Source organism: Excalfactoria chinensis, chromosome 1 (assembly GCF_039878825.1).
Source record: "Excalfactoria chinensis isolate bCotChi1 chromosome 1, bCotChi1.hap2, whole genome shotgun sequence".
In the NCBI taxonomy this organism is placed as follows: domain Eukaryota; kingdom Metazoa; phylum Chordata; class Aves; order Galliformes; family Phasianidae; genus Excalfactoria; species Excalfactoria chinensis.
This window is the reverse complement of record NC_092825.1, coordinates 98,636,491-98,657,872: the sequence shown is the minus strand read 5'-3', so window position 1 is coordinate 98,657,872 and position 21,382 is coordinate 98,636,491. Positions and strand designations below refer to the sequence as shown.

Below are 21,382 nucleotides of genomic sequence, written 5' to 3'. Positions count from 1 at the left end.
AGGAAACAACTGCCTTCATATTGAAATATCAGAGGAAGTCTAAATGCTCCTGGGAAACAGATGATCTAAAGTAGCTTACAAAGGCCAACAAACACTCCAGAACTGCCAGAGAGGAAAAGGAAATAATCCCTGGACACGGAGCTGGCTCTGTGCCTGGCAGACCATGGAGCTGCCATCAATTGCTGCCTGATTGCCCAGCAATCAGGGCTCCACTGACATCATACATCAGAGTGGGCATGAAGGAGTTCACCTCTTCTGTCTTTTACTGCCTGCAGACATCTTCTAGGGCAACTGTGCAGCTTGCTATGCAGTATAAATTCAGTAGTTTTGACAGCTGGCCTTTACTGAGGATGGGATGGCACAGCAGAACGCACCTTTGTGTTCTCCTTGGGACGCTTAAGAGAAAGCTGATCACCAGCCTTAGCACACTCTGTGTGCATCCGTGGCTCATTTCCTTTCCCATCAAAATCACAAAAACTCCCCGCGTTGCTGTGCTGTAGTACATGCTGTGTTTTGTGAAGGAATTGCAAAAATAGAACAACAACATAAAAGCATGTGAGACTATTAAAATAGTTATTTCCCTGCAATTGGATAAAAGATGCTGAATCGCTTTTCTTCAGATCTTAAAAAGACAATGTATTCCTCTATGGAAATATACAGTCTTATAAATGTTCATAGTTTAGAGAAGCACCACTGAAAACCTTCATCTTAGTGTAACATCCAGAGTCTTTTAACAAAACAAATCTAGTCAATGTGTAGTAGAACTGCAGTCAAAAAAGAAAAGGTTTACCTGCAGCTGCTGATCTAGTTCTGGAAATGCCAAAGGGAAGGAGTTTTCAGGAGCATCATCATCTAGAAAGTACAGATGACATTAAAAGCCAGCATCTACCAAGAAGGGGCATTTCAAATGATCTGTTCAAAGTAGTTCTAAATTGCATATATTCACAAACATCTCCATGTATATGCTTATCTTTCTATACTTGAGATACCTTAGTGGACTCTTTGACAATATCACTGGGTGGGAAATAAGGAAATGTTTAGGTTCTAGAAATCCTATTTTGTCTTGTTGTAATCAAGAAACAAAACAAAGCCAGTTACAGAAGAACAGCTAGACAATTTAAAAACAATACATTGAAACAATCTTAGTCCCTGAGCTATCTATTGCAGTGCACAATAACGAACCTCCCACAAACAGCATCCTTACTGTGAAAGAGTTCATCATTGGAATGAAAGGGAAGACACCTTCCCTGTCACAGTACGATGACTTACCAGGGCTAAAACAACAATAATAGAAACCTTTTCTCCCACCACCCAAAGACATCAGTGTGAACAAGAAAATAAGACTGTCACACCGGTAACTAGAAGATAGTTACCTACACAGATATGATTAAAGTGAGGAAGCGCCACAAACTTCTCCATACTGTAAGGAAATGTCTTTACTTTAACCTGTGGATTGTGTAATCCTTCCCTACTAGAGTTAGTTCATTCATGACAATGAGCCGAACTTTGTTTTTATTTATTTCTTTATTTTTAGTACAGGCTTCACGCAAAGGTGGGACAGAGCGTGCCAATTGCGTCAGTGCTGTGGTGTGGACACCTGCCCACTAGTAGCTGGACTGAGATCAGAAATATGAATCATACTACGTAGTGTCACAGCTAGCCACCGCAATATTTCTTTCTCAGTGACTTTCACACTATCAGTTTTGCATTGGATTGTGATGACGGTTTATGTATCTTACTACAGGTTATGGGAGGTGAAGAGAAGGTTACTATTAGCCAACTTACAGAGTCGCTTATTTGCAATGAGTCAATATAAAACAAGGGCGGCTCTCACTGGAGAAAATTGCTACCATAGGTGAGATTCTGTAGACTGCTTTATGCTGACAAACCTGTATACCACAAATCCCCAACAGAATTCAAAGAACTATATGTCCAAGCAGGTTTGAATTATTTTTTCCAATGCTGTTATCTCTTTATCCTGCCATCAGTGGTCATACAACAAAGTAGGCTGAGGAAACAAGTAAACTAACCCACTATGCCCAGTGAAGAAATGTACTGGCTAACAGTCAGAACCTTACTTTTAACTAGCTCAGCCTGAGACGGACACCATTAGGAAGAAATGCCCTGAGGAGGGCGGGGGAGAAAAATACAGTGATGCAGAAAGGAAAAGCAGACGTTTACAAAACTCTGCAAGAAACAAAGCAAAGAAGTATACTTTTATGGGGTAGGTGTCTTCCTCATAAAGTCACACCCACACACACAACTTCCATTTGTGCACCACGTCCCATACATGCCTGTTATACAGAATATTTAAATGGCTTTTATTTCAGAGTTGTATCCTGATGATATGCAAGTGTTTATCTTTAATTTTCTGTTGCTTTCTTGCACAATATTTAAAAATAGACCAATACTCTAAAAGAAGAAAGATGAATCATATGACAGAGCTAAAAGGAAGGACAGAAAAGGACTCAGTCAGACGAGGGGTACAGCTGCTCTACAGATATTTGGCTGAATAGCTGTTGAATATTCTGACAGAGATACTGGACCAGAGGGATGGTCCTATTTGTTTTGACAATTCCAGTAGTACAACTTCAGTACAGTAGCAGTAAGGAGGGAACTCACACAATTTTATCTTAAGGAAAATCAAACAAAAAGTCACCTCAGAAGAAGAGACATAAGCCAAAAAAAAAAACAAAACACTTTTTCACTGAATCAGATATTAATAAGAAAAAATAATGTTGCAGAATAATAGAAAATATTTTGGATTGCCCTCAGGAAAACAACCAAAGAAACGGTAAATAAGGTTTGAAAATATTTTAGAAAGGATTGAAGGAGAGAAATTACTGTAGAGGAAATCCTTTCAATAAGCAGATGTTCCGTACTTATTTTCTGAACTCAAGTGACTGAGTCAATGGTACTAAAAATGGAACATATTGGTATCCTAACCATTAAGGCATACCATAGTACATTTTATAATGGGCCTGCCCTAGCATCTATTGAACAGCTGCTAGGGTTTTTTTTAGTTATGCTAGTTTAAGACTTGTTTAAATCATCTTCTCAATGATGCTCACCACAGCAGATAAGCTGGGGACTTTGGTGGCTTGAGATTTTTCTGAGTTCCTAATTCTCTTGGGCTCCTATCAAAATTGTCAGCTTAAGTGTTTAGCCCACAAAACCAAACAGATATCTCCACAGCTAACTGCAAGCTCCTTTTCCACAAAAACAACAAAAAAAATTTCCCCATAGCTTCCAGTGAAATTAATTACTTCTTCAGGTTGGTCTGTATTTCACTGTTGTCAAAGTAACAACCACAACAACAAAAATTACTTGGTAAAAATAAAAGCACATTTAGATTTCACAAAAGAGGAAAGCAAGTGACAGCCATTATTCACTTCATAAGATTCTTTTAAGGATATGCACTGAAAATCAAAAGGCAAGAAACCTTTGCAATTTCTTCTAAAAGAATTACTGCTGCCTCAGTGCACAGGGGAACAGACTAAATCACATTCCTTTTGCTTTCCATTCAGTCGAGCTCAGACAAAGCATCTTTATGCTTCAAAGCCAACTCTGACCATTCCTATAGCAAAGCTAGTAATGTAACAAATGAATGGCTAAGCCACTCAACCTTTGTTGTGCAGGTGAGCTCTTGTCTCCCTGCTGATCACATCTATTCATATAAAGGTGATGATGGATTTATTTTAATGGCACAGAGATTCACTCGAGCAATCAGATTTAGAAAGCTGAACTACATTAACACTGACTTTCTTTGCACAAAAGGTGTATCACCTATTAGTGATGCATTCAGTCCCCCAACATACACTAATGTGCATTTAAGAACAAATCACACTTTCCGGAAAGCTTACTTAACTATGTTTTGGCCTCCTGGAAATTTCAATACCACAGACTTCCATGATGTAGACAGATAAGAAAAATCCCTCACATTCTACTGTCTGACTGACAGAACGCTTGGTACAATGAAGAGTAACACTCCTGTCTCTTCCTATATAGGGATAACTTTGGGATATATATATATGTATTGGGATATGGGATACAGTTGATAAGTACTTAAAGAACAACATCTGATTCGTTTGCAGCATGAACTCACAAATTACAGTATCTCATGGATCTCCACAGAGATAGCCAGAAATAGAACATAAACACTTAAATGTGTTAAAAGCACATTAAGGTTGCTAAATCAAGCACTCAAAATTTCGGAAATGCCAATCACAACTCTGCTTCCTCGAGTAACTGACTTATGATCCAGTCTTTAATTATACAATCAGATACTAATTTTCTCCCCTGCATGCGTAGGCAAGTGCATTCAGATCTCTTCCTCCTAAATTAAAGAATTAAATTGGTAACATAAGCAGGCTGTTATCCTGTAAGTGGATCAGCCCTTGCACAGGAAAAGTTCTCAAACCCAACTGCAACTGACAGTTGGACACAACTAGAAAACTGTGTTACAGGGGGTCCGGCATTGGCCCTTGAGGGCAGTGAGGCCCAGTAACTACAGTGCTGGTTACTGACAGATGAGCACAGACTGATCGAGTTCATCCTGGAAGGCTGTGTGGCTAAGTGACTGGGACTTGGCACCACCGTGTGAAACTCCCTGGGTTCTATTCACAGTCCTGCCCGAAGCGACCTTACGCAACCCCTCAGTTACCTCACGCATAAAATAGTGAGGAATGGTCACTGCCTGACCCAGGAATAGGCTATGAAGGCTTGCTCAATAATAAGAGTTGCAGAGCTCCCAAAAATAGCACAGCCCATAACACAAGAGGTAAGAGCAAAACCCTCCTACTCAGTATACCTTCAACCGAAGCCTAAAGTGTCCTATGAGGAATGTACAGCCTCTGTCCCTTTGAGGATATCTCACGTAGGCTCCTAACTTCCCCAAAATACAACAAGTAGGTACTTCCTATCCTAATACGGTCTTGCACATAGGATTTATTAAACATTTGGGGCTGCAAAGACATGCACGAGCCCAAACTAAAAAGCAAATTTACTGCAGTGTTCTTATGTTGTTCCCCTCCAAGAATTTCTTATTTATATCACAAAAAATGCCCATAAGACCTCAAAAAATGGGCCAATCATGCCAGCCCCTGAACAGACAGCCACACTGGCAGCACATTTCCCCCTCAGGAGCTAACAGCATGACCTTAGATAAGAAACAGAGAGTAAGATGAGGTGAGTGGTATGTGATGATTTTCATCATTTCCAAGGACCAAGTCACTTAACTTGTAGGCTAACTGTAGTTTTGGAAAACAGGCTTTATAAATTTCACTCATATATTTTATCAATCTCCATTAGTTTTCAATCCTTATATTATCAGTTGGAAAGTCTCTATTACCATTAGAAATGAAAATTGAGTAGGGCTTTGGCTAGCAAAAATACTATGTCTGTCAGTTTTATTAAAAGAGGTATATTTTGCCTTTGTTATTTATGATTTTTTTCCCAGAGAGTGCTACCAGAGGTAGAGCAGTAATTTATGACCACATTGCTACCAGAATTCTTCTGTTAGATTCAAGCTTTTATTCTGGAAGGGAAATTAAAGATATATTTACCTACACAGTTTTTTTAGAACTACTAGACAATACATATCCAGTACACTACACTTAAGAATGTTTCTGTTTTAATGATATAATCAGTAAATAAGATTTAATGACATAAATTAGAATATACTGAATTTCATTGGTTTAAATAAATTGTTGTTGATAAATTAAAATGAACTTTCTTTTTGGGACCACTTATTTAAATTTTGAAACATCGTATTCAGTTTAACTTGTATAAATTTCCCAATTGATATAAGATAGACTGATACTACATGTCTCCAATCTGTTAATTTAAAACAGTACCTTAAGTCAAACTGTTGCAATATGGTGTGCTGGCATACTCTGGGAAACCTATGTTTGATGCCAGCTTAGTGAACGTGAATAAAAGAGCCAAACATAGATATCTATATATACAGTAATAAGTGATACACAATAAAACTGTCATCTTATATAGCACCCAAATCAGCTGCTGTTCTTGGGACTTTTAAGGAACTGGTTTGCCAACACTCATATTAAAATGTTGCACAAAGCACAGAGCAAAGTGTTGACTGACAAATAATATAACACAATTAAGTTATTTCTTGTGTACTCAAGATAGGCAAGCTCCCGTCTTGTAGGTCAGTTAACACAAAGTAATCTCTTCTCATGAGCTGAGAGCAGTTTCTCCTTTCACTGCTTCTCACACCCAGCGCTTGGTTACAATCCTAGCCAGTGAGATAATCACCACCCAGAAGAAACATTCCATTTCCCCTTTTTATATCTAGTTATGCTGCAAGTTCCTCCAAGTAAGCTGTGGTACAGCCCCTGGAAGGATAATGCAGCGTTACTTGGTGAAACCTATCACTGTGTCTTTCAAATGAGATAAAATTCAAGGAAAAGTTTAAGTCAGGGAGATTCCGTCACAACTTAGTCTTGGTGAAGGACTTCCTGTACATAACCAGCTCATCTTAAAAAATGTGCTACATGGTTCTTTATACTATCTTGATCTGACTATGGTTTATTTTAAGTTTGGAAACCTTACAAAAGTTTCTTTGCTTTGCCTTCTTTGAATATATTAAACGTAATAGTATTTAAGAACAGTAAACGTAATAACATTTATAACGTAAAAGGTAATAATATTTATATGTTACTTCTAAAAGAAAGAGTAGAAATCTTGTGATGTAGTAAAACTGGGTGTCAGTTTAGACCTCTTACTAGCCCCCAAGGAGGTGTCATGCAGAGAAATATATGGCACTCCCTTTACTGGTTGCTATTTAGCTTTATCAGTACTCAAAGATTGTGGACTGCATATTGCTGGAACACTTGTCTATAAGTAATAAATGACTCAAAACTATGGGAAGTTTTAACAGAATGTAACAGAAAAAGATTACCTTTCTGCAACTGAGATTCCCTCTGTAAATGTTAAGAGAGGCTGAAATTGTTAGCAGGATAGAGAAGTAAAAAATAAATATGATGCAATGATAAGGAAGCTAGGCTTCCTGCCTTTCATGTCCCTCTTCTTCCAAGCTATTCACAACCTTGTTATTTCCTATTGCCGTCTCCTGTCACAAACCACTCTACCCTCTTTGATTTTCCCATGGTCTCAGCTTTCCCTGACTTGCTTACAGCATAAGCATTCTCTGTCCAAAATTCATAAGATCACTCCCCTTTCTTTTCAGTCTTTCTCCAAGACCTAGATTTGACAAAAATCTTGTAAGAAATGTACCATGCCACTATATCTTCAGAGGTGAGAAGGATTCATTATTACTTTCTGTAATAAAAGCGTAATTAGCATGTTACTGTCACTTATGAAAAGAGGGCACATAGACAGCCACATCTATTTCTTTATATTTCTTCTCCCAATATTTGTGTGTTACTCATCTTTATAAACTGCAAGTTATGTGCAATAATAGAAATGTTTGTTTTGAAATCTCCTTGCATAAGGGATGATATTTTATTTCAGACTAATCACTGTAAAATGGTATTATGCAATAATTAGCTAGGGAATATAAAGTATATTCTATGATATTTTACAAAAAGAGAAAATGATATCCAAGCTAAGATTATTCTCAGAAAGCTCAGGAAGAGACTTCACATATTATCCTGTCCCATAAGGCACTCGACAGCAATGGGTTTCAGTTATCCTTATCAGAGATCCTTAGATTTCACGCCATCAACAAATCTCAGACAGTGACTCACCTTTATCAACAGCTCAGTCAACTTTATTTAAGATGCTTCCTAGCTTTTACATTGTCACACCCTGATTTTTTATTGTGTTTCAATGGCTCTCCAGATCTTAATAGTATTTAAGATACAAACTAAAAATATTCATTTATTCTGAAGTCCAAAGGAGCCACTTACAGACAGAGCATATCTGAGGAAATTAATGCTCAGTCAGCACTAGCTGACAGGATAAACATCAATGAAATTTCTGCTGCTTTCTCAGAGAACATGCCATGTGGGGCATCCGTTTCCTGAAACCTTTCACCAGGCTGGACACGTGTGGCACTTTCCAACCTTCCTGTTGAAGTGAAAGTCTCTTCCTGTTCTAGCCTCACTGTCATTACAAAATGTCCCTTTTCTTTTATTATTTTAAAATTGCCTGAAAATCAAGCATACTGTGAAAACAAATGATTTTGATATTTAATTAAAATCTTAAGTCTATCTTCCTCAAACCATTGGGAAGAAAAAATATATATATAAATATATATATATAAATTGTCAGTCAGACATCTTAGTCTAATTAAATTATTAACAGAAACATTAAAAGCCACTGGTCAAGAAAACTGATCATACACTACCACTCAGGAAGAAAATCCTGCCATAACTCTGGACTTCATTTGATATTGTAGACACTCATAAAAACATGTAAAAAATTAAAGCAGTCACTTCCTTGTGGTTTAATCTGTAAATTAAATTGTACCTGGGGATTCATCCAGGCTGAAGGCAATTCGTACTGGCTTATCAGCAGGTACCCTGGCGGTGGTGATCATGTGGGCACTTGAGCCAATGCTTTTACTTGTTTGTTCCAGCTGCAATAATATAAACAATACATTTATTACAGAGCATGTGATACCATTCAGTAAATGAGTTTTAATGCTTCTCATGCATTCATAGCTACCTTTCTCATTCTAACTAAGCAATGTTTAGAATCAAAGCCAAGGGAATGACATTTCACTTATCCATTTAAAAAGGATTCAAGTGCAGACTGCCCTTCATTTGCTATTTGCAGATTAGAAAGAACAATGGCAAAGGAAGCTTCCCCTCTCCTCACCTGCTTGCTCCCCGCCATTGCCCCTTCAGCAAGCCTTGACTCGTGGCAATGCTGCCTGGTTCTGAAGGTGAAGAAGGAAGAAGGGGTGGGGAATTGAGAGTAACATGACCCCAAGCCTGCCATGTGATTGGAAACGTGCACACCACTCCAGATGGTGTCAATGAGGAGGCACCCAACCTCCTACCTTCCACCCGTACTCCCCCAGTCAATGGACAGAATGTTAATGGCTTGCCAAACCTTGGTGGTGGTTCTTCAGCGGACTTCTGTGCAGATGTAGGGGTCTTTCTGCATGGGTTTGCCTCCCGGATCAGGACCTTATGTAGTCCTTGGAATTTCTTCTGAGACCAGCAGCTCCCAAAAGTGGTTTTAATGAGATGAGACCCTGTCCATTAAGAAAACTGCTAATTCACTTCAAGCAGAGCAACAAAGAATCGTTGAGTAACAAAGAAGTTTTTTACTACTGATCTGCACTAGTATAATCAAAGTATCTTCAAACATCCAAAAGTTGTGCTCACAGTTCTGGTGAACTGTGAACTATTGAACCATTAAGCATTTGAATGAATGGTTTTGATTGAACTCTACCAAGTAGATGAACGCAAACTTGATCTTGTCATATAACTAGCACAGAGCTGCTGAAATTCACAGATATTAACTTTCTGATTAACTCCATATGTGAAGAACATGAAGTCAGTGGGACTTCATGCATGCCAGAGATCTGCCCATAACGAAATTATTATAGGACTGAAGACTATGCTATCCAGAATGCATTGTACTCATACCAACAATGTGGACAAATAATGAGAGTAGCTTTTAAATCACCATAAAAAACTCCAGGGTCAATTAGAAACTAAATTTTTCAGGAAAAAAAAAAAAAAAAAAAAGCTAAATGTTGTACCATATATCACTAAGAACATAGCATTTAGTAGTGAAAACACAAGCCAATTTCCTAAGCCAATAATCTTGCAGTTTTTCAGTGAAACAGTGATTATATTGCACTGAAATCCCAACAACCCATTCCAATTTACACTTAATTATTTGGCAGTCTCAGAAAGTCAATAGAACAGAAAAATATCACAGGATTACAGTCTTCCTTGGTGATGCATGAGTGAATCAAATTCTTCCCTGGCATCACTGCCTTGCAGTCAGTGGAAGAATATCAAATTTGCATTTGGCCCATTAATTTCAGCCTCCATCTGCATTAATATTTAGCTAACAGATACAGTTACTCTGTAGCAATGTTACACAATCATTCATTAGAATTAACCGTAATCAAAGAAATTGTTATTTAATAGCCTTACTTTTTCTGAAAATATTCTAATATCACTAAATAAATCTCATTTGGAGGTAAGAATTTCTTTTTCTGCTGACACATGAAAAATACCAGGGATTATTCCTTATTCCCACTTACTATTCATCGAGACACAAAAATTTGAACTGATATTTATTGGGTGGAGATGAACAAAGGTCAAATAACTGCCACAGTGTATGGTTGTAGTCTCAAAGATCTCTAGAGTCAATTGAAATACTCTATTATATATCTATCATAAATTATGATCTTTCTCTCTTATTCTGGAAACACTTTGTGAGAAATATTTGAGACATTCCATTTTCTTAAAAGACAACAGAACTGCTAATCCAAAAGTGTTTGACCTTTTTTACCGTCTCCCCAGTATAAGAATAAGAGGAAAAGATTTTAAATGATAAGCACATCCTTGAAACAAGGCTACTTATCATTCTTTATCATTCCCCTGACATCTACTATAGAAGTGGTCTTCCACTTCACAATTCATTATCATAGCCTAAGAAACTAAAATGATACGTTCTGCTAGAGGATTCAAACTTCTATAGCAATACTGTTTGGAACAAACTTGTTGCCTTATTCAAAATGCATAGTCTGTGGTCTTCATTATCTTTAAATTAGCTCTCTTAACCACTTAACTGTCTGAGGGCAAGAATCATTACCCTTTCAGTAAGTAATGGTGATTTCTGTCATGACACAAAAGAAAGTTTTCATTTTATTCTAATTCACACACAAGCACACACACACACACAAAAAAAATAAAATAAAAAAATAAAAAAAAAATCACATCTTTATACAGAGCAATTACTCTGCTTTCTGGTTTCTTATAACACATTTATACCTTCAATCAGTTTTGTGCAGCATCCTCAAGCTCTTCATCACAAAAAGCAATGAGAGTACAGAGAGAGGTGTAAGCATTCTGTGTGCAAACGAGGTGATGCAGGAAACACACAGCCTGGCTGCCCCCATCCCACCCGCCTTCTCCACACATGATGAACAGTATCGCTGTAGACAGATGAATGTGAGTGGGCAACCTGGAATTTAATGTCCTTTAATGAGCAGCCCCCTAGCTCATGACAATTGCCTATAGCACTGGCTGCTGATGCTTCATAAAAAGTCTATAGCAGAACCCACATAATCTAAGTGTTGTTACAGCCCTATCAGTTTAGTTCAGTTTTCACACCTGTTGCCTTACCTCACTTACTGGAGTGTCTGCACTTGTATAATCCAGAGCCAGCCACTGCCTTGGCTTGTCGTTGCCTTTATGGAGTAAAGCTTCAATAAAAGAAAAGGCTGCACCTGCTGCATAGCAACAAACTGACAAGGTCTGAGAAGCTGAGACAGCTGTCAGGGCAACATGCTGCTACCTGCACTTCCCATGGGCTTTGCCGTCCCAGAAGATCACCCTTTTCCGCTTTTCTTCACAATTCCGCTTTTCCTTCCTCTCCTTTCCAGTGGCGAGGGGTTATGATGCTGTCATGCTTCAGGGAGGAAAAAATCCTTCTGTCACAGGCATTATTAAACAGCAAGCTGTGGCGAGCTCAAGATTTTTAATTCATTAGTCCTGGCAAACCTAAAATACAAACAGACTTGCTTCATAGGACAGGAATGTTTTCAGCATGACCCAATCAGTGTCTGTGTCTATTCCAGCAAACTGGCAAAGATAGCATGACTCCAGTCAGCAAAAATGTCTGTGGCTCCAATCAGCTTGGGGTGACATTGCCAACTTGGACCGGCTACAAGCGGACTATCAAATGATAGCAGCAACGATCAGAGCTAACAACAAGGGATGGGCTCGGTGTTTTGGGCTCGGTTCGCGCTGGCTGCGGTGAAGTGAGGCTCAGCTAATAGCAAGCAATGGCACTGCAGCTCCGGAGAGGCAGCGGCACATTTCAGAATGCATGCACCGTGAAAGCAGATGTATTTATAGATGAACTGATAATGATGGCAATAACCGAAGCTGACTAAATCAGAGACTTGACTGAACTCAGAGATTTCCCAGTGTGATTTCTGATAGCATTTCTCAGCTTCGAAACTGCAAGCAAGTAATTCAGAGGGAAATCTTGAACCATCACAAAAGAGCTTCAGTTTATATCAGGCATGTGTACTGCCTACGTAATTTTATTAGATTGACTGCTACCACTGTAATTAAAGAAGTGGAGAAAAAATGGAAAACAATTACAAAATGAGTACACAGAATATTATCGAAAAAGGGGTTCTTTATATATCTCTATCTATCTATCTGTCTATCTATATATGTATACACACACACACACACATACACACATATATATATTTCAAGTTATGTTTTGAAGGTGTATTAATCTCTAAACTCCAGATGGAAATGGTTTATCTAACCCAAGTGGAGGAATTGCTAGATTCTTCTGTTAGCTCAGCTGAGACACACAGAAGTTGCAGGACAAGTTGAGGTGTAAAGGCTCTCTGAAGTCAGATCTTCATTCTCAGCTTCAGCCCCTCCTCAGTTTCTGGCTTTAGCCTATGATTGCTCTAATCATTGTAGATCCCAGGAGCTCATCATCTGCCCTCACAAGACCTTTTTCATACTCTGGAATGACCAAACTACAGAGATATTCTGTAGCCTTTCCACCAGCAATGATCCAGAAGGGTATCAGAGAGCCATACCATTAGTTTAGGCGTCTGGTGAGGCAATCTTCTGACCTGAACTGTGATTTCAAAGCAAGCATTAGGCTCAGATAGTCAAAACCAGAAATACATCTCTGACTACGCTCATCCTTTTCTCTTGATATATTTCTGAAAACAAACAAACGAACAAACAAAATGATGGTTCTTCCCTGCATGTCTCCTTTGGAAGGAGAGATATTTATCTCCAGTCATAATCACTATTTATAATAACTTTCTACAGATCAATAGCATCAGCAGCTAATACTGATCTCCATCTCTGGGACTAGCTATTGGGAAAGTATTTGGAAATACAGAAAGTCCTCACTTCACTGACATTACTAAAAAATACTTTTTTTTTTCTGTTTCCACAGAGCCAAGGTTTCACTGAAATCAGTCTGGGGCTTCTCCATACAGAAAAGACATTGAGGCCCCAGGGTGTGTCTAGGGAAGGGAACAGACCTGTTAGGGGTCTGGAGCACCAATTGGATGGGGAGAAGCTGAGGGAACTTGATTTGTTCAGTCCAGAGAAGAGGCTCAGGGGTGACCCATCATTCTCTACAGCCACCTGAGAGGAGGCTGTGGCAAGGCAGGGGTTGGCCTCTTCTCCCAGGTAACAGTGATAGGATGAGAAGGAACAGCCTCAAATTGCTCCAGGAGAGATTCAGGTTGGATATCAGGAAGCATTTCTTCTCAGCAAGAGTGGTGATGCAGTGGCACAGGCTGCCCAGGGAGGTGGTGCAGTCACCATCCCTGGACATGTCCACAAGCTGTGTGGATGTGGCAATAAGGGACTTGGGCAGTGGGCATGGTGGGGTTGGGCTGATGGTTAGACTGGGTGATGTTAGAGGTCTTTTCCAGCCTTAATGATTCTACGGTCCTATGTAATCTCTTCTGCTTATGTGGACAGATGACATTCAGATGGTACAGGTGCCCTCATTACATGTCATTATGATAAAGCCTAAAAAGGCTCTCTGCATAAAACCTTATGACATGCAAGAACTTCAGTAGTCATAACAGCAAGGGTGTTGACCAGAAAGTATGGCTGAATAGCTCAGGAGTGGCTTTTCCAGACAGCTCTGACACTCCACATTTCCAGACTGACACTTCAGTTGTACTCCGTTTAAACAGCATATATATTTGAAAATTGAGTTCATAATCACGTTTGGAATCCATTGTACACATATTTTTAAATGTCAGTGTTTCTATCTAGATCTATATTATTATATATGGTTTACAAAAGCAAATGGAAACACCTGTGCTTCACTGAATGCGCACACCCGTAAGTTGGGTTCTTCTCCAGAAGGCTATTAATCATGAACTAAGATATCAAAATTGTACAAACCAAACAGCCCATGATTTAAATTCATTTAAATATCAGTTCTATGCTTTACACAATGCTTGGCCACCTGGAATTACTACTTCTTGTAAGGCAGCATATTTTAAGAATCTGAGAACATTGTGGCATTCTATATAAAGGACATTAAATCTGAAATATCAAGCTGAATGATTTTACTGTAACCATTTTGTCATACATTTACTAATGGGGTTCTACAAAAAATAACAATATGGACTTAAATAGCACATTTTAAAAGGTTTTTTTAAAATTACTTTACAGCAATAAAGCAGAGAATAAATCCATTTTAAACAACGGGGAAATTGAAATCCAGGGTGCTTCAATACTGTGATTTGCTGAAACTAGTAGCTGAAGACATAATAAATCTGGGAAGGAGATGCATCCTGCTTCTCCTATTCTGTAGTCTGATTGAAATCTACGCATCTAAGAAAACTGTTCACCCATTTATTGCAACACAAAGAATACTTTATAGCAGTCTGCATATACACCTTGTCATATTTGTGAAAATTTCAGGATGCCTATAACCCTGTTATTTTACTTTATTTCATTTAATTTCATTTTATTTTATTTTGTGCAGGGCACAGCCTGCCCTGTTTCCTTTCCAGCATAGTCTTACACATCAGATGCCTGCTACTCAAACAAAATTTTGTTAATGCTTTATCACACTGGAAAACTGGTGATAAGAAGAGGATGTCATCAGAAACATCTTAAAGAAACATACACTAAATCAAGGACACTGAAAGTCACTGATGCTCAGTAGCAGAGACATGCAAATTTGTAACATTTTTAGAATGAAGTATAAGTTATTCTACAGATGTAAAAAGAAAAAAAGCCAATATCTGCTATCTAATAAAACACCTGTTGCCTTCTCTTTTCTTAGCTGAGCTACTCTCAATTCATCTCAGCTTCCTAGTATAAGTAGTATTTTAGTAGCATATGATCTCATTCGTGCTAAAATGGTGTTTCACAGATTGTCAGTCACTATTTAAAAATACACTTTAAATATTCCATCATATGGAAGATGTCCCAAGGAGAAATGGAAAAAAATAAAATAAAATAAAAATAATAAAAAATCCTTTGCTTAAAATTGCTCCTACAGCAAAATCTTCATTTTACGAATTCCTCTGAGCACGAAAAGAATCAGTTTTGGATATCTCTGATTTTGCTGCATGTTATTGCTGTAGCAAAAAAATTGTTAAAAGAAACCTCTACGGGAGACATTTGGTCCCCTTTACTTAGACTGAGGCTTACCAGGCTGAAGCTGCTCCTTTCCAAGGAGAATTGACTTTAAAGGCATAAGAACTGGTGAGTTACAATTTTAGATGCACATTACATGTAAAATTAGGGAAAACAGCAACTACAATAACAACAAAAACCAAAACACCTTGATTGCAAAGCTCAGAATTTGCCAGACATTAAAAGCTGGATGGTATATTCCATTTTGCCTGTCATGGTAATTGAAAAAGTGCCTTCACACCACCCACAGAAATAACATTTCTTTATTGACTCAGTCTCTTCTATAAGGGTAACTATTTCAAGTCAGCATGGAAATGAGTAAAGAAGTGTTGTGGAGTTTGTTTTTTTTTCTGCTGTTGTTTATTCGTTTGTTTGTTTTGTTAAAGAGAAATTTAAAACACTGGCTTAGTCAAGGTAATGTGGAATGACAGGAGCTGGCTCAACATTTTTTCACCTGCCTTATGATCATCTGGAAATAACTGCAACTTGAATCATTTGAAAGTCTGGCTATTGAAAAGCTCCAGCAATCTGTAGACAAAAACTGTGGGAAGCTAATGATGCTGACAGGAAGAAAACATAAACCTCTGAGACAGGAAGCTGCCAAAGGTCCTTGAATATTTGTTGGATGAAGAGTAAGATGAAAGCTGAAGTTAGAAATATTACTGGAAAAGGATCACTGTTGTCAGAAATTAACAGGTGCAAATATACACTCACATCAGCACAGAGATGCAAATAACCTTTAGAAATTAAATACAGGAAGAATAGCAGCAGGTCATCCGAATAGGGAATGATGAAGAGGGATATGGATAGAAAGTATGCAGTAATGCATTGGTTGATTAGCAGACCAACGGTCAAAGCTAGCTCTGGCTAGATAGAAACATTAGTGCTTTCCTGAAATCACTACAACACAAATACATCAAGTTTATTTACTGATTGTGTCACTAAACCATAACAAACTGTCCTAGGACAGAAGGACAGCTCTCTTACAGTCATGTAAAAGTTATCACTCCACTTCAATTGGACTTTCCTCGTCCTAAGGAAATGCTTAATTTATCTTGCTAAAGAGCTTACCTGGAGGAAATACTGCAGAACATTACAGACTTACTTGACGGTGGCTGAGGTCATCCTGGTCCCGTGGATACAGCCGTGAGACTTTCAAAATACACTTCTTCATCAAACTTTGTTGCTGTCAGGTAGAAATCAGCCTCCAGAAGAACCTCTGACAGAATCCCCAGCAGCAGCTGATATTCTGTGCCAGAGGTTTCAGCACTTTAACTGAAATATACCTGCCACAGGATTTTTAACAGTATTAGCAGTAATGACTCTCAAACATATTGAATAGCTTTGAAAACCCTTATTTGTAGACAACAGAGAATAAGTACTAATTTGCTAGTCACTGATTTTTACTTACCTCAGATTATGAATGGAAGATAAATACCTGCTCTTCAATGCTGCCCCTTAGAGGACACATTTAAGAAATTCATCCATCTCCTGTTAAAGAGTCTTTGAAGACAATACAAAGAGAACTGCATGAAGACAGTACAATGTTGTGCCATTTGAAACCTATTAACAGTTTTGATTCTAACTGTTCACAACTACAGTATATTAACATGCCAAACTCCTTAATCACTTCTAGAAAATGCCTTTGCTTCAGCACTGTTTGTCAAACAAAGCAAAAGATTCCCCATACCTCTTTTGTGTAAGTCCTCTAATGGTGTCCCAGTTTTAACTTTATTATTTTCTTCACGTAGCCATCTACAATAATCCAAGAATAAAAGGAAATCTCCAAACTAAACATGTACTCTTCTTTTTGTTTTAATTCTTGTTTTCCTTTTGTTTAGTTCTGTTGTCAGTACCAGCTGATTGTCTTAACACCATGAACTGTACCAGGGCTGCCATAGCTCCTGCTTGAGATCTCTCAGTCCTGATTCTCTCGTGAGAGCAACAAGAATGCCTCCTTGGCAGGGAGGCAGCAGGGAATACTGATCTCTAGATTATCTGAATTAAGGGATCCTCTTAAAAAATGTTGAATAATCCCATCTTTCAAGGTTCAGAAACTCTATGTGTAAAGCTCGATCATACTTTGAATTCCACTAGATGTGTGCAGTTAGGCTGTAACATCTGGTAGCCATCTATTTCAGATGAAACGCTGAAACATTATGATACGTAAGACTGAAGACTCAAGTATTCTCCAGTGGTATCAAAACAAAAGCTGAAAGGTAGGTGGGGTAACACATTTTTGGGGACAAATTGCACATTCTGGGGCACAGCTCAGATCATCACCCTGTTTGCCTTTTGAGTATTATGTCTTTAAACACAGCGTAGAACTAAAGAAATTGCTATTGAAATAACTGAAATGAAAATTACTCCCGTCTATTCACTCCATTCCTACATTTTTATAGTCATAATAAAATGTCACTAGTTTAAAATTAACAAAACCAGCTATCAATATGACCCATGCTCGTTGAAATGATAATTCCAGTACCAGTAGTACTAAACAGCTTGTATTGCCAGTGATTTTCTATGAGTCTCTGCAACATTATGCTAAGGATTCACTCTAATGAATTAAAGGGAGAAACACCAGAACTATGTATCTGGAACCCAGACACCTAGACATAAAACATAAGAATTTATTTGTGTTTGTTTTAAAGTAAAAACGCTGTGGATGATACCCTTAGAAATACATACTCAGTGTTTTATTATTTTAGATTGGACTGTGATCCCAGTATGTAAAATCAATTACTAGCTCTCAGCTTCATAATCTCATATAAATCTCATCAGAATAGCACCTTTTCTTTTCTAGTTCTTCTGTACATGTCAGTAGAAACAGAAATTCAACACACAATATCACAAAGGACTGGAGGCATGGAGGCATAATGAAGTACCTCACTATGTGTTAGAGTTCAAACGTCCAAGCTAATGGCTTGAAAGACAGACATCAGACTGTCTAAGAGAGCAAAGGGGGTTACACACATTTCTTCAAAACCATCATAAATAGAATCATATATTGCTGAATGACTGCTGTGGGTTTTTCATCCCAAATGATTTCTTTCTGGATCTTATTCCACAGTGTTTTTCTGAGTTCATGCACAAAGTAAGTCTAATTGTCAAATGACTTCTTTTATTTCTAAAGCAAATGAAGTTCAAATAAAGCAAAAAAAATGTAGCAGTGTGGTTCAGAGTTCTGTAGACTCTACCTTCCAACTCTTCCTTCTGTTGAATTGGTGTCTTCTGGGCCAACCTATCCAAAACCTCTGTAAGTGATCAAGCAAGCCAGTTGTTCTCTTAGAGTTTCTGGAGTTGTTAGGAACATAGATGATCTCTGTCTATATATGTGGCATGCTGATGTTCAATGTGAGAGAGCAAGTGGTGGCATGGCTTGTTGCCACACAGCATGCTACTTCAAGCACTGGTTTAATGTCTTCTGCTTTTGTTGCCAGCTGGCTGACAAGAAGGACTTCTGCTAGGAGATCAGAATAACCAATGTGAAGTATTAGTATATTTTTGAACCATTTTCACCCAAGAGACTGACTACTAAAAAATTCACGTGTGGCATTTCTAGGCTTCACAGTATAAAAACATTCTTGAAAGCATCCAGAGGAAGGCAGACAAGATGGTAACAGGGCTGGAAGGGATGGCCTGTGAGGATTGGCTGAAGACATTCAGATTGTCAAGTCTGGTCTGGAAGAAGTCAAGAGTGCATCTTCCTGAGTGAGTATATAGAGAGGGAGGCATTGATCTCTTCTCTCTGGAAATCAATGACTGGATGCATGGGAAAAACACAAAGCTGTGCTGGGGAGGCTCAGGCTGACTTTTGGAAAAACCTTTTTCTCTGTGAGTGTGGTCACACATTGGAACAGGCTTCCTAGAGATGCAGTTGAAGCCCCATGGCTGTCAGGTTCAAGAGGCATTTGGATAATATCCCCAGTAAAATGCTCTAACTTTTGATTACCCCTGAACTGGTCAGGCAATTGGACTAGATGGTCTTTGAAATGTCCATTCTGAGCAAACTATTCTATTCTGTTCAATTCTGTTCTATTCTGTTCCATTCTGTTCTCTTGCTGCACACGTTACAACACTGGTACACTCACAATTATCTGTTTTGAAGTTGTAATTAAAAAATGCTTACTGCTTACTTTTTAGATTTAAATCATGTCACGCTGCTTAAATGATACTTAGGCAATTGTCCATATATGACATTTATCTAACTATATACCTATATAAATATTACTTTTCCCCTACTGTATAACTTAAATACCAGTAGTATATTTTTTCATCTTAGCAGGTTTTTTAAGTGATAGTTGATGTGACTACTGTTCAGACATGGGATCACAGTTTAGGGATTTAACATGTGACATTGGAATCAAATCTTGTGATATGGTCCCAGATTTTGCCATAGATGCACTCCAGGGCTACTTTTATGACACTAAAGCATGATTCCCTTCTTTATGCAATGTGGTATCATACCTCCTACTTTGCAGAAGTGCATAGCATTTAGTTATCAATATTTCTTTAAACACTTAAGGAATTGTGTAGGAAAACCTATGCATCACTCTGTAAGACGTATTTGTTTACATCTAGGAAAGTTTATGCAGGGCAGAAAGGGCTGCAAAGGTGTCCTTTGAATTCTTTTGATTCACAGACAAGCATGGAATCAGTCCAATTGCCCAGCTGCTGGCAGATACATGGGGCTGAAAGAGCAGCCAGGAAATAACGGGATACACGGAAGTTCCCCAGGTCATGCTGGTGGGTCACGATCTATGCTGGCAGCAGGATGAAGGGAGTTCTGCAGTCCCTGGGCCCGATGCCCCATCTCCAGAACTGTTCTAGTCTAGGCTGGATGGGGTTTTGAGTAACCTGACCTAGTACAAGAGGCCCCTACCCATGTCAGGGGTGTTGGAACTGTATAAACTTTAAGGTCTCTTCCAATTCAAACGATTCTGTGATTCAGAAACAGCTGGGCCAGGAGACCACTGACCTAAGTTCTGGAGACTTCATGGGTTTCTCAACAGGTGTATTCTGAAGACATATAAATACAAAACCTAAGGTCAATCCCCAAATAAGAGCAGGGGTAATACGAGAAAGAAAATTTACAGTTACTTGAACAAGCTCTTTAAGATTATTTGGGTAGAGAATTTAGGTATTAAAAGAATAAAAAAAGAAAAAAATCTTTTTTTCTTTTTCTTTTCTAAAAATTTAGTATTGTTTTAGACTAACCCTCAGAAAATTCCAAATTTTCCTCTGAATCAAGGCAGGACACAGTGCAGAAAGATCCCAGACCTCAGTGGCTCAAGTGGCAACCAACCTAAGCTGAGGTCTTGAGCTCACAATCCTACCTCTTAGCTATATTTGCTTTATTTAGCATCAGCAGAGTGAAAGAAATGCAGATCATATGTGATAGTAGCTTGTTTCTAGGAGTCTGCAAACAGTTTTGATTTCTTTCACTCTTCATGACTTTAACTGAGTGCTATTTCTGCAGAAGTCTTTGGCTATCCAATCCTCAGCCCACCATCCTGTTCCAGTATTTCCTATCTTTTGAAAGTGCAGCCTAAAATGACTTTCCCCCACTCCTCAGTTTGATGTTCTCCAAGTTTCCACATCCCATACATGCTGATAAATTCTTCCCACCTCCAACAAGAGCAGCCAAACATAATAGCATCTGGTTTGTATTTCCCAGATACTGTGCAATGCAGTGGAAAAAAAATTCACTTATCACAATTTCAAAAAACCAAAGAGAGATGATTCCCCAGGCCTTAACTGATCCTGGATTTGGCTTTCTCACAGAAAACAGAACTTACCATCTACATCTGTTACTTTTTCTCAAAGAATCTTTCTTCTGTTATCATATCCAGAAAGAACTCAATGATTTTGCTTTCTCTCATAATGCAAGTGTTCTTGGATCATGTGTAGCGTACCTGTGACTCATTGTGATTTTACAGCTGAATAGTACCTGCAGGAAAAAATAGTTCAAACAGCATCACTTCCATTCTGAGACTATCAGCCTTTTCAATCTTGTTTGATTAGAAAAACTTTTCATCTCTTGT

General features: G+C 38.3%; 1 protein-coding gene across 2 annotated transcripts in view; it reads right to left on the bottom strand.

The window, feature by feature from the left end:
• MAP3K7CL (MAP3K7 C-terminal like) overlaps positions 1-11,764 on the bottom strand; it is a 29,129-nt gene extending 17,365 nt beyond the window's left edge. Inside the window, exons 1-4 of one of the 2 annotated variants that reach the window (XM_072353389.1) lie at positions 11,301-11,764; positions 9,043-9,187; positions 8,455-8,563; positions 791-852 (exon numbers count right to left, since the gene is read on the bottom strand). In XM_072353389.1, the coding sequence (XP_072209490.1) occupies positions 791-852; positions 8,455-8,524 (132 nt within the window). In that variant the 5' untranslated portion in view covers positions 8,525-8,563; positions 9,043-9,187; positions 11,301-11,764. Of the gene's footprint in view, positions 1-790; positions 853-8,454; positions 8,564-8,805; positions 8,824-9,042; positions 9,188-11,300 lie in introns of those variants that run through there. The other variant, XM_072353381.1, reaches the window with a different exon arrangement.
• Between the last annotated feature and the right edge of the window lie 9,618 nt (positions 11,765-21,382).